Genomic DNA, 12,758 nt, shown 5'->3' on the forward strand with positions numbered 1-12,758 from the left:
CTGTATTTCTTGTATGGAGATATCTTATGTTATGCAGTTTCCATCTGTCATATATAAATTGTCCTTGACCTCATTTTCATGGTTCAGTGACTGCTTAAAAAAACATGAAGTTATTTTGTCATGTGGAATACTCACTTATTATGGACCTGACCTCAACCCCATTTCATGAATCAGTGATCAAGGTTAATTTTTGCCTTCAAGTCCTTTAAATATGTCAGATACTATGAGCAATAGGTCAACTATATTTGGTGAACTGAATGATTGTAAGGTGTACATGTCGGACTTGGCAGTTTTCGTCTGAACATGACCTTTTTATCATGGTTCATTGGACAATGTTATGTTTTTTTTTCACAGATACTATAAGCAATAGGGTCACTATGTTTGTCGTATGGAATAATTGTAATGTGTACATGTCTGTCTGGAAGTTTCATATGACCTTGACCTACTTTTCATGGTTTTGTCAGTTTATCCGATACTATAAGCAAAAGGTAAACTATATTTGATGTATGGAATGCTTATGAGATGTACATGACATGTCATGTCTGTCTGGCAGGGTTCATATGACCTTGAATTCATTTACCAAGTTCATTGGTCAATGTCAAGTGTTTGTGTTTTGGTCTGTTTCTCAGGTACTACATGTATAAGCAAACAGGCCACAATGATTGTTAGGTGTATTTCATGGATCAGTGATCAAGGTTAAGTTTTGTGGTCAAGTCTGTATGTCAGGTACTATATTTGGTGAATTGAATGATTGTGATGTGTACCTGTGGGACTTTGCAGGTTTTATCTGACCTTGACCTTTTTTCATGGTTCATTGGACAATTTTTTCTCGTTTGGTCTATTTCTCAGATACTGCAACCAATATGGAATGATCGTATGGTTTATATGTCAGTGTGACATGGTTCATCTGACCTTGACCTCATTAGTCAATGTTTAGTTTGCATAGTTGGGTCCTTTTCTCAGATATTATAAGCAATAGGTCAGCTTTAATTGATGTATGGAATAATTACATATTGAACATGTTAACTGGCAGGGTTTCATCTGTCCATGAACTCTTTTTTATGGGTCATTCTGATTAACTGTTCATTATTCACCAAATTTGGCTAATTCTATATCCATAGAACCAGTAACTATGTAATTAGAATAAATCAATTGGTTGCTGCCAGCCTAATATCCATCATATGTAATCACAATGACTTACCTTTTAGTCCTTTTTGCATTTGCTGTTGCACAAGACTTAGTAAGAATTAGCAATTGTGACCCCAAATTATTCTTTGGAAAAATTGACAATTTCTTAAATTTTGAAGAAAAAAAATTGACCGCCCCCCCCCCCCCCCCCCCCCCCCTCCCCTTTTTCCAAAAATAAATATTTGAAGAAATCTTCTTGTTAATTTTAAAATCTTGAGGATAAAAAATTGTCCCCCCCCCCAAATTTTTTTTTACCCCCCCCCCTTTTTCAAAAAAAAAATAACATTAGAAGAAAATTTTCTTTTTGTAAAATGTGGTACATTTTAAGAGACATCAATACACTTAAACACAAGTTATTGTCTGAAAACTAGAAAAATGCTTGTTTTAGACCCTTTTTGGCCCCTAATTCCTGAACGGTTTGGACAATTACCCCCAAAATAAATCCCAACCTTCGACTTGTGGTATTAAACATTATGGTACAATTTCAGAGCATTCAATATACTTCTACACAAGTTATTGTCCTGTAACTAGAAAAATGCTTGTTTTGGGCCCCTTTTTGGCCCCTAATTCCTAAACGGTTGGGACCATCACCCCCAAAAACAATCCCAACCTTTCTTTAGTGGTATTGATAAAGTGGTAAAATTTCAGAGAGATCCATACACTTAAACTTAAGTTATTGTCTGGAAACCAAATGTCTTCGGAGGACGATGACATGATAGCAATATACGACCCCAAAAATTTTTTGCGGTTGTATAAAAAGAGCTCATCGTTATGTTATTTGAATATTCGAATGTTTCTTGAAATCCTTACATATTTACCCCAGTTATTGCTGAACTGTCCAAACCTTATCAGTTGTATTCCATGTATTTGCAGTCATTGTCCGACTGTTATTCATGTACATTACTTTGAAGTATGTTTTTTGTGTACCTTACTTTGAAGTCTGTTTTTTTGTGTTATCATATTACATGTATTAATTCATATCCCAATTTTATCAGTTAAATAGCATTTGAATTAATAAATGATCCAGTTATAGCAAAGGTAATGATACCTCATAACCCTATTAATATGTTTATTGGCTTTATCTTTAAATTATATGTACAATAAAGGGACTGCTCCATTGATGAAAACCATTTTGACCTCTCAATGTCTTTTGATTTTTTTTGTTTAGTTGTTGTTTCGTTGAAATATACCACAGGTATATATGACACGATCACTGAACAGTAAACTGAGGTCACAATTTATATAATTCCTGATCATATTTTTAATTAATTTCATATTGACATCATGTCATTTACCACCTACATGAACAGCTCAACTAAAACAAAACTTCTGTACAAAACAACATTTTTCTTTTTCAATATTAAGTAAAGCTATGCCAATTATCTGGAGCTTCCTGATGAAATTGATGCGGTTCTTCCAGGTCCATGTGCAGTTCACTGGAAGTCTGCATGGGAGGTAAATTGCAACACACTTCAAAGTTCAAACATAAAATACATTATCCTTCCAAAACATCAAAAGGTCTTCCCACAAAGCTGATATCTACAGGAACTTTTACTGTGTTTATATGAATGTTGCAGTTGTGATGTGTTGAGAACAAATTCCATTTTGTATTGGCATGTCCAGCATACAGAATAATCGGAAATAACTTTTTGCCACTTTATTATTGTTCTTGGCTGAATACTTTTAAACTGTCATATTTTTTTAAAGCTACTTATAGATCGCTTACAATTAAACTCTGTAACTATTTGAAGAATGGATGAAAAGCTAGATCTGATATTATTGGTTAGTTATATTATCATTGTATTGTTCTCTGCTATCAGTCTTTTGTCACATTGTGTATATATTATATATTGCCATATCATGTCATGTATGCTCTTGCAATACAATATTCATTCATTCATACATTCAACTGTTCCTTTTTACAGTGGCTACTCAATTGATGAGATTTCTAAAATACAAATGATGACCATTGTGCAAACAATGTAAGGAATAAAACTACTAACAAAGAAGTAAATTCTTATATTTTAATTTATATTCAATATGATATGATCACTCTTCTGTAGACAATATTAAAACATATGTAGCACCATGAATTACAAAGTAAGATCCACATTTGATTGGACCAGAGAAGGAACATTGTTATGACAACATTTCATAATATATCTAATCACAGTCTTGCTTTTATCTTTAAATATAAATATCATTCTTTGGTTAAGATTAAAATCATGATTCTATTTAATAAAATAATTTCATTTCAATATAATTTTTAATAATATTTAATAGCTAAAATGTTTTTTTTGGCAAGAATATAAGAAAAATATAAAGACTCCCTTTAAAAAATGTTCTTAGAATTATAATGATTAAGATATACATAAATATAGAAATGTTTTAACTATAAACTATCAATTGATCATGAAAATACCACATGTTCTGTAGACAAGTCGAGTATTGTATTCAATATCAAATATTTCTTGGTTTTGTTCAGAAGTTTCAATAAGCAGTTCATATGGCACTATAAACAGTTATCCACAGAATAATAAATAAGATGAATCACAAATTTCACTGTCATTGGTTCATTTTTCACAGTAGCTGATATTCTCTGTGTTTTGTTCAAAGATTAAAGAAAAGAAAAGAAAGATTGACATAGAAAAGGAACTACAAAAATTTGTCTTTTAAAGCATGTAAGATCAACTATAAAAAGTCAAACAAACAACAAACAGCTTAACTAACGACGATTAATAACAGCACTAAAATTGCAACAAATATTGACCTAATTGATATCTTCCATTAACTGCAAGAAAGCCCCCTGTCAATGTATATTTGTTCCGCCTAACAGAAGTTCCTCTAGAAACTTTATTATAAACAATGTCATAATATCTATTCCTGTTGGAACAAATATTCTATACCATTTATTCCGTTAGGAACATATACTGTAATATTTATTCCTGTGGAAATAATATTCCAAATTTTTTTTTCCTTTTGGAACTTATACTATGAAGGAACTTCTATTCCGTGACACCCCTCTCTCTCTGTGTCTGACCTTTAGTTTAAGATATTATTTCAATTAAAAAATTTGCTTTATTTAGTTTTACGTTATTGTAGAATTTTTGCATTTCCTATACATTGCAGTAATCAAATAAAATTCATCAGAAATACATAATAATAGTGGAAAAATACACATTTGGCTTTTGACCTTAGGGAGGGTTCTCACTTGCAGTGTTAAGAAGTTGAGTATGACAAGCCTCTGAAAATACAGGCATAAATTTAAATATCAAAACTTTGCTTAAAATAAAGAGCTAAAATAAAAAGCTAGCGAAAATAATTGTCCATCAAAATGTAACTTTTAACCAAGATGCTACATTGAAAGTGGTTATTTATTCGAAAGGTGCAAAGTAAGCTAGACAGAAATTATAAATTAATTCAGTGAAAGAGATCAAGAACAAATCCAAACTCTTTCAAATCCTTGGAATGAAATCTATTATTTCTAGCAGTAAAGCAGTTAACCAAATAAACCATCAGCACCTGAAACAAAAAATGAAAAATATTAGTATTAAATGTACCGGTTTGTACTTTTTCATTCAATAACGAACACAGAATTTGTAGATACTAGGTCACGGACATAATTCCTGCATACTTAATTTAAAAAACTCATCAAGGATACCAGGCTTATAATTTTGTACGCCGGACACACATTTCTTCTACAAAAGACTCATCAGTGATGCTCAAATCAAAAAAGTTAAAAGGCCAAATAAAGTATGCAATTGAAGAGCATTGAGGACCCTGAATTCCGAAAAGGATTTGCATATTACAGTATGGTATAAGTATTTCGAACAACTCAACTGTCTTTTCTTAGGACTTAATGTTAATAAATTATTTTTTCTTTTTGAAATCTTTACCCACCCCTTCCCTTTATTTCCCTATTTTTGTTTAAACTTTTACCCCTAAGTTATTTTCAACTTTTTCTGTCAGATTAACAGATATTCATTTTATAACCCATCATCTTTCTATCTAGTAATTGGTTCACTTTTTGTGAAAAATCTGTCGAATCTTCTTTTTTTCAACATTTGTTGAAAAATCATTAGAAAATGTTTTGCAAAGGTTATCAAATATTTTTTTTTATCCATAAATCTTGGAAAATGGGAACTCTATGAAATTTTAAGTTTTTCTCAATAATTTCTCAATGCTTTAAACATAAATAGTAAATATAGATATTTAAACTACCAATGCAGTTGGATCAGAGAAGAGTAAATCAATGCATTAAAGCCAAACTCATACAATTGTTTCATAATATATGATCATATATCTTGTTACAAATCAGTTCAGTTTGAATTTAACCTAGAGCTATCAAAATAGTTTAGGTTTTGAACGAAATATTGCTCAGGTGCAATAACTGATTGAAAAAGGCCAGAGTTAAACAACATGGTCTATTACCCTGATTTTATTGTTTTAACAAATTTTATTGAATTCTATAAAATATCATGCATCAAGAAAAATGAATTCTCATGCAGGCATTAAATAAATTCACACTAGTTATAATAAAAGCATTTGTAGCAAGTGAATATAAAAGTATTTATATCTTACTATAGCTAGCCCCAATATAAAATTATGTTCTATTTTTGTTCTGTTTAAATCATTTCATGAAATCCATAAAAATAGGTTTCTATTGTTTACAATCATGCTATGAAATCAAAGCTTCAAACACGATGAATTGGATTAAAACTAAGGGTTTGTTTTTGGTCCTAGGATAATGATATGTTGTCTTTAAACATCAAACTGTTTAGTCATGAACTACAGATAACAAGGGCAGCATTCTATGTAGTGTATGCCCGCAAAGCCAATATAAGGTGACCTTGATTTCATCTATGACCTTGATATTAAGAAAATAAATAGGCTTAAAAATCCACAGAAACTGAAATTATCATGAAACTCCATAAAGTTAATAGGCGATTTATTTAGTCCACTTTTACTTGGAACTTGTTAAAACTTATTTCTTTTTATTTATTTGACATCTGAAACGCCTTTCAGAACCCTTTCAGAATATCCTATCAACATGCAGATCTAACAATGTTCTAAGTTTTATGTACACTTTTGTAGATACAATAAACCATGTAGGAGAGGTTGCAATCACTAGGTCGGTACTAAAAAGGGTTACAATTTTCTTTAAGGTGAAAGAGTCATATCTGGATAACCTAAACACTCAAACTTGGTTTGTGGGAAAGGAGAGGGGTAAAATAACAGCAGAAATATATGGCATTTACATAATTCACTTATTTTACTTTAGTAATAAATCAGCAGAGTAGTGGTTATAACAAACAAGGTCTATTAGATTGCACACACATGCATTCATTACCATTTATGGATAAAATGTGGATCTTTACCTGAAAGTGAAGTAACATTAAGTCTTATAGATTTTTCTCATTTATCATGCTTTTGCTATGTATTTTTGCTCAAATATTTTTTAACATGAAAAGAACTATATGTTCTTTATATGCAAGTCAGGAGCCTGTTGTTCAGTGGTTGTCGTTGGTTCATGTCTGTCATATTTGGTTTTTTTTGTAAATTGTTTTGTTATAAATTAGGCTGTTAGTTTTCTCAATTGAATTGTTTCATATTTTTCATGTCGGGGCCTTTAATAGCCGACTATACGGTATGGGTTTTTTTCATTGTTGAAGGCCGTACAGTTGCCTATAATTGCTTACATCCACTTCATTTGAACTTTGATGGATAGTTGTCTCATTAGCAATCATACCATATCTTCTTATTTTTATATATATCTCATTCACATTGACTTTCAAGAGATATTATAATTACTCAATAGTAAATTATAAAATAATTAATTTGATATCTGTAGTTTAGTAGAATCTGTTTCCACACATACTTTAGACAATCACACTACCAAAAGACCACCAAGGCAGTAAGAGGCTACAAGAAACCTGAACTGTTATCCTCGTCTTTGGCATCTTTGCCTGCTTGATTCTTTGATGTAAAACTTGCCATTAATTTAATATACTTACTTCGAAACTTTAAAGAATTTTTTAGGTTTGTGAAACCAATGTACTTCAAAAAATTTGGATTTTGATTTGCGTTTTTCTTCTGACGATGACGAAGGTTCACCTTCAGATCCTGAGGATAATGGTCTTGGACTTTTTCCTGAGTAGCCTGAATCTGCCTCACTATCCTTTCTGCACTGAATTTGTTCTGAGGCTTGTAAGGACAAACCAAGGTCAAATGATAACATACTTTGTTGACAAAGAGCCCCAATGGTCTCTTTTTTCACTTTACCAGGTTTTTGTCCTATATGAAGTTTAACTTCTGTTGAATGTTTTGAGCTTGATGCTTGAGATGATGAAGGTGAACCCTCATGATGACGGAAAATTTGCTGAGATGTACTTTTACCTTGTTTCCAAGGTGTTATGGTCACAAGCACTTCTTGTTTCTCCATCGGACTTTTAACCCCCTGATCTGCAGCAGAATCACAAGTTGTAGTAGTTGCTGCCCTTTCCCTGTAAGATTGCTGGAGATCAGTGGGGTCCTCTTCCTGCACAGTCAGAAGAGGCATGGAGGAATAATTTATTGAAGAACTACCGGAAGGCCCCGGATGATAAGTTATTTCTGTGGCACCGGTGATACTAGTCAATGTTGATGTAGATGAAGATGAATCATATGTGACACTTTGAGAAGTTCGATCTTTGGATTTAGAAGTCACTATTTGTGATTTATGAGGAGACTCTGAATCAGATAAAGCACGTTCTGGTGTATTCCGAGCACTACCACTGTCAAACACTTCGGCTAACTTTTTCACTTTTTTAGGAATTCCATTTGTGACATCTTTCAATGGAGATGATTGTGATCGGGTTTGGTCGGCAGGAGAAGATAGTTTTTTCACAATTTGTTGAACAAATTCTGATCTTCCCTGGGGCGAGTCTGAACGATATGAGACATAATGTTTAGGAGTAGAATCCCCTGTTACTAGTATATCAGGTGTGCCTTCACGAGATAATCTTTTCACTATTGCCTGGACATAGCCTTCAGCAATATTTTCCTTGTCGTGACTTTTCTGTCTTTCCATTAGAAATTTCCTCGATTCATCAGTCTTATATTTTTGAAGGATTCTACTCATATAAGCGGAATGACCCTTCCTGTAACGTTTACTTTCTTCCAAGAGTTCATCAGCTGGTTTGATTCGATGTCCTGTATATGAGACAGTTCTGACCTTAGGCCAGTTAAAAGTTTTATCTGAAACTGGTGCAGACGTGTTCCTGGGAGATGTAGGAGATGTTCTCTGTAATGTTTTATGAAACAGTTTAGGTGATAGTGTAATGGTTTCCCTATGTATTTCCTGATGAGCATCATGTGATGGTAGATCATCAGAAAGTTTTGTAACTCTGACAGGAATCATCATTCTTTTATACTCTGTTGGTGTGCCCTCAACAAAAACACTATCGCTACCAACAGATATATCACTTTCACGTTTGACTTTGGTTTCATCCTTCGCTTCTTTTCCAGCATGAATCTGAAGCTCTAGTTCAGACAGTTCCATACTATTTTCTTTTTCCAATTTTCCTTTTGACTTCGATGGCATTCGAGGAATAAGAAGTTCTGGAAATTTGGCTTCTGATTTGTGAACTTTAGGTTCAGATTCAACTTTCCTGCTAGAATCATCACTTTCCTCCTGCCGAGTACTTCTTGGCACATTTAACTCCTGTTGTGAGATATCACGAGGTAGATTAATGTTTGCAGTGGGTAATTTAATTGTCAACGATATTTCCACACCTTTCTCTCCTTTCATTACTTGTCTATCCCTAACATTATCGGGAAGGATACGAACAGCGTCTTCCTGTTCTTGATCCATAAACGGAATTTCCAAAGATAATTCTTTATGTAATTGTGCTTGATGTTGTTTATGCTGTTTTCGCATCGGTAAATAAATACAACTTTTATGTTGGATTTCTATTGGAGATTCTGGAGGTTCAACTGATTGAAAATCTAAAGTTTCTTTATGTTGTTCATCTGAAAGTACGGACAAGTTATTATTAGAAAACAATAAACTGTTATCACAAAGATATGTCTCGCCTTTTTGTAATTTTGATAATGGAAATGTTGAAATTAAAATTGCAATACTTTAACATGTAAGTAATGCAAATATTCAAAGTCGATGAACCATGACTGAAGGTACATGGCTAAACAATCTCCATGGAATGAGATGTGCCAATGCTAATACAACTGCATACCAAATAGCATTGACTTATAATTATAAGTTGTTCCCTTTAAACAAACCTAAACACAAACATTAACTTGTAAACTATGTAAAAAATTCAAAGTCAATGAACCATGATCAGGGGTGGGGCTATATAATCTCCATGGAAACAATACTTGCAAATGCCAATAAATTTGCATACCAAATATCAATGACTTAACATTAGCAGTTCATCTTAAACTGATCTAATCACAAACTAATACATGTAAACTAAGCAAAAGTTTCAAAGTAAATAGACCATGACTGAGGGGGCGAGGCCAAATATTCTCCATGGAAATGAGATGTGCTAATGCTTATACAACTGAACACCAATTAACATTAGCCTACCACTAATGGTTCCCCTTGAACTGACCTAATCACAAACTAATACATGTAAACTTAGCAAAATTTTCAAAGTCTATAGACCATGACTAAGGGGGCGGAGCCAAATAATCTCCATGGAAATGAGATATGCCCATGCTTATACAACTGCATACCAAATATCATTGACCTACCACTAGTGGTTCCCCATAAATTGACCTAATCACAAACTAATACATGTTAACTATGAAAAGTTTCAAAGTCAATAGACCTTGACTGAGGGGGCAGGGCCAAATAATATCCATGGTAATGAGATGTGCCAATGCTAATACAACTGCATACCAAATATCATTGACCTACCACTAGTGGTTCACCATGAACTAGACCTAATCACAAACTAATACATTGTTGACGCCTCCGAAGCCCGAAACAGCATACCTATGTCTTGCTTTTTGACTCCGTCAAGGCGAGACAAAAACCTTTTGCTGATAAAGAAAGTCCTATAATATATTTGTATATTTGGATTGTTTTCATCTTTTGTCTTATTGAATACTTGCATTATATAGATCGGAGAAAAATACCACTTCAGGGTCAATAAACAATATACAGTTTATTTTCAATATCTATCTATCTATGCACATTTTTAGACAAACCTAATCAGATTTCTAGTTGGTTAAATTAAAACTGTCTCAAAAGATCCTAAATAGTACAGTGTTTCTAAGACTTTTTTTCAAAATCAAATTTCAAATGTTGATCCAACTTTTATATCTTTTTCTTGTCCTATTGTTGACAACAATTTTTTACAAAACTAAAATCTTTATAAATAAAAGGGGATTAACAGCTATATTCTCAAAGAACTAGCAACATATCATCAATACAAAACAAAAAGACATCTAAATGTTAACATAGCGTTTCCAATAATAGAGACATGTCAATCGTATACATGTAAAACTTTTACTGTGGATACATTATTGTTTCTGGGATACCAATCTTTCATGGGTATAGGTGAAACATGAATTTAAATGATCAACAAAGTACAAAATCTATATAAGCTTACATGCAAACTTTGATATAACCATGAAATCTAATATCCAAGAAAATACAACTGTTCCACATTCCACAAAAATAAATGAATCCACAATTCCTTAATGGACAACAACATTAATGATATAAACAAAGACAACTACTAACAAGATCATAACTTGGGATTGGCACAAATACATGTCATGGGGTTACACTACACTACTTTTCTTTACTTCACCCAAATGTTATTTTATGTGTTCTGCTGTAGCAGTAAATAACAATAAGTTACCTGAGTCTGGAGTGTCCATTACATCATCTGATTCTATGGTTGGTTGGGTGGGCTCTTTCCGGCCTTTGGCAAATCTTTTGTAAGGTGGAATACATTCAGCTTCTTGGCCTTCGACCTGAAATTAATATTTACATAAAAAATATTTTTTTAACAACATTCAACAATTTATTTCCATTTCAACTCTTAGCTTGGTTTGTGGTATGATTGATTTATTGTTGTTAGCTTAATGTCCAGTGGCAAATATTTCATGCATATAATAATATTTTATTTATACAGTGAACTCTGTACATCCTTTAATTTAAAGTGTTTTGTCTTTTTTTAATATTGTATAAAATGTTGTGTAATGAAAAGCTTACCAAACAATACACTTCAATTTTTTTCTGCTATATATTTTTTACATTCTTAAACTTATCTATGTACAACAATATTATTTACTCAACAATGAAATAGCAGCACTAAATTTGAATTTTTTTTTTTCTTTTTGACAATGAAACATAGTAGAAACCTTTAATAGTATGATGACATTTTGCAGTACCAATATAAGATAAGAGATATGGTATGATTGTCAATCAGTCAACTATCCAAAACAGACCAAACATTTATCAGTCACCTACCATAGCTCTCGACAATTAGCAAAACCCATACCTTATAGTAAGCTATAAAAAACCCAGACTACAATCAACAACCAAATACATATTTATATTTTATTATAAGAAAAAAATTGACTAGCTGATTAAGAAAATTTAAGGAAAGAGTATTTTAATCTAAATAAATGAAGAATGTGTCCATAGGACACAGATGATGCCCCTGCTTGCATATAACGTTAAATAGGGGCATAACTCCAGAACGGTAAAAGTGGCACCACCCAAATTCGAACTTGACCTAAGTTTTGTGGTAATAAGCATTGTGTATAAGTTTTATAACATTTGGATGAGGCAAACTAAAGTTAGAGAACAGAAACCAATTTCCAGATGGATGTACAGACAAGGGTAAACCTTAATGCCCCCTCCGCTACGGGGGCATAAAAATAACCTTTTCAAATCTGTATCAAAGTAAAATCAACACCCAGGTTCCAGATTAAAATATTGAAATTCAGGACAAGGAAAAGACAATGGTAAATCTTTGTTCCTAATGTACATACCTCATACCCCTTTCATTTTTTAATATCTGAATTACTGCTTTCATTTAAACAAAATCATTTACAAATTTTCAATTGTTTATAGGGATCAACTACAGATGATAGATGAAAATAACAGAAAACAAAATTCTAAAAAACCCCTATATGCGCAATAATTCAAATGAATTTTTATGCATCAATGTGCAGTCAATTAAAGAAAATGTTTGTCATGTTTCAGCATACTAAATTTTAGAAAGAGTTTTTTTTCTTGCAAAATATGTCGTGCCAAATTTTAAAAAGACTATCAACTAAGAACAATTAAACTTCTGATTTTAGTACAAAATTTCCAACATATCCTAAAAGAAACAAAAATTGTGATTTTAAACCTCTTAAATCCAAAAATAGTAGTAAAAACTGCCAAATTTGAATGAAAAAAAACTTTCATCAAAATTTGCTACAAACTGGTGGCTTAGTTTAAATTTTTTTTAAATTTTTACACAAACATTTATTATGTAGTGATTATACTTACATGAAGTTAGAGAAAGCTGTTTTCTCCTGATGCAGCAATAACAGAAACAACATAT

At 32.2% G+C, this 12,758-nt stretch overlaps 1 protein-coding gene across 7 annotated transcripts in view; it reads right to left on the bottom strand.

Annotated features, from left to right (window-relative positions):
* Positions 1-3,198: 3,198 nt before the first annotated feature.
* The window catches only part of LOC127707483 (uncharacterized), an 87,967-nt gene continuing 78,407 nt past the window's right edge, over positions 3,199-12,758 (bottom strand). For 6 of the 7 annotated variants that reach the window (XM_052212053.1, XM_052212058.1, XM_052212057.1 and 3 more), the window contains 3 exons: positions 11,058-11,172; positions 7,203-9,198; positions 3,199-4,710 (listed from right to left, as the gene is read on the bottom strand). In XM_052212053.1, the coding sequence (XP_052068013.1) occupies positions 4,704-4,710; positions 7,203-9,198; positions 11,058-11,172 (2,118 nt within the window). In that variant the 3' untranslated portion in view covers positions 3,199-4,703. Of the gene's footprint in view, positions 4,711-6,538; positions 6,567-7,202; positions 9,199-11,057; positions 11,173-12,758 lie in introns of all 7 variants that reach the window. The other variant, XM_052212056.1, reaches the window with a different exon arrangement.

Source organism: Mytilus californianus, unplaced genomic scaffold (assembly GCF_021869535.1).
Source record: "Mytilus californianus isolate M0D057914Y unplaced genomic scaffold, xbMytCali1.0.p SCAF_7, whole genome shotgun sequence".
In the NCBI taxonomy this organism is placed as follows: domain Eukaryota; kingdom Metazoa; phylum Mollusca; class Bivalvia; order Mytilida; family Mytilidae; genus Mytilus; species Mytilus californianus.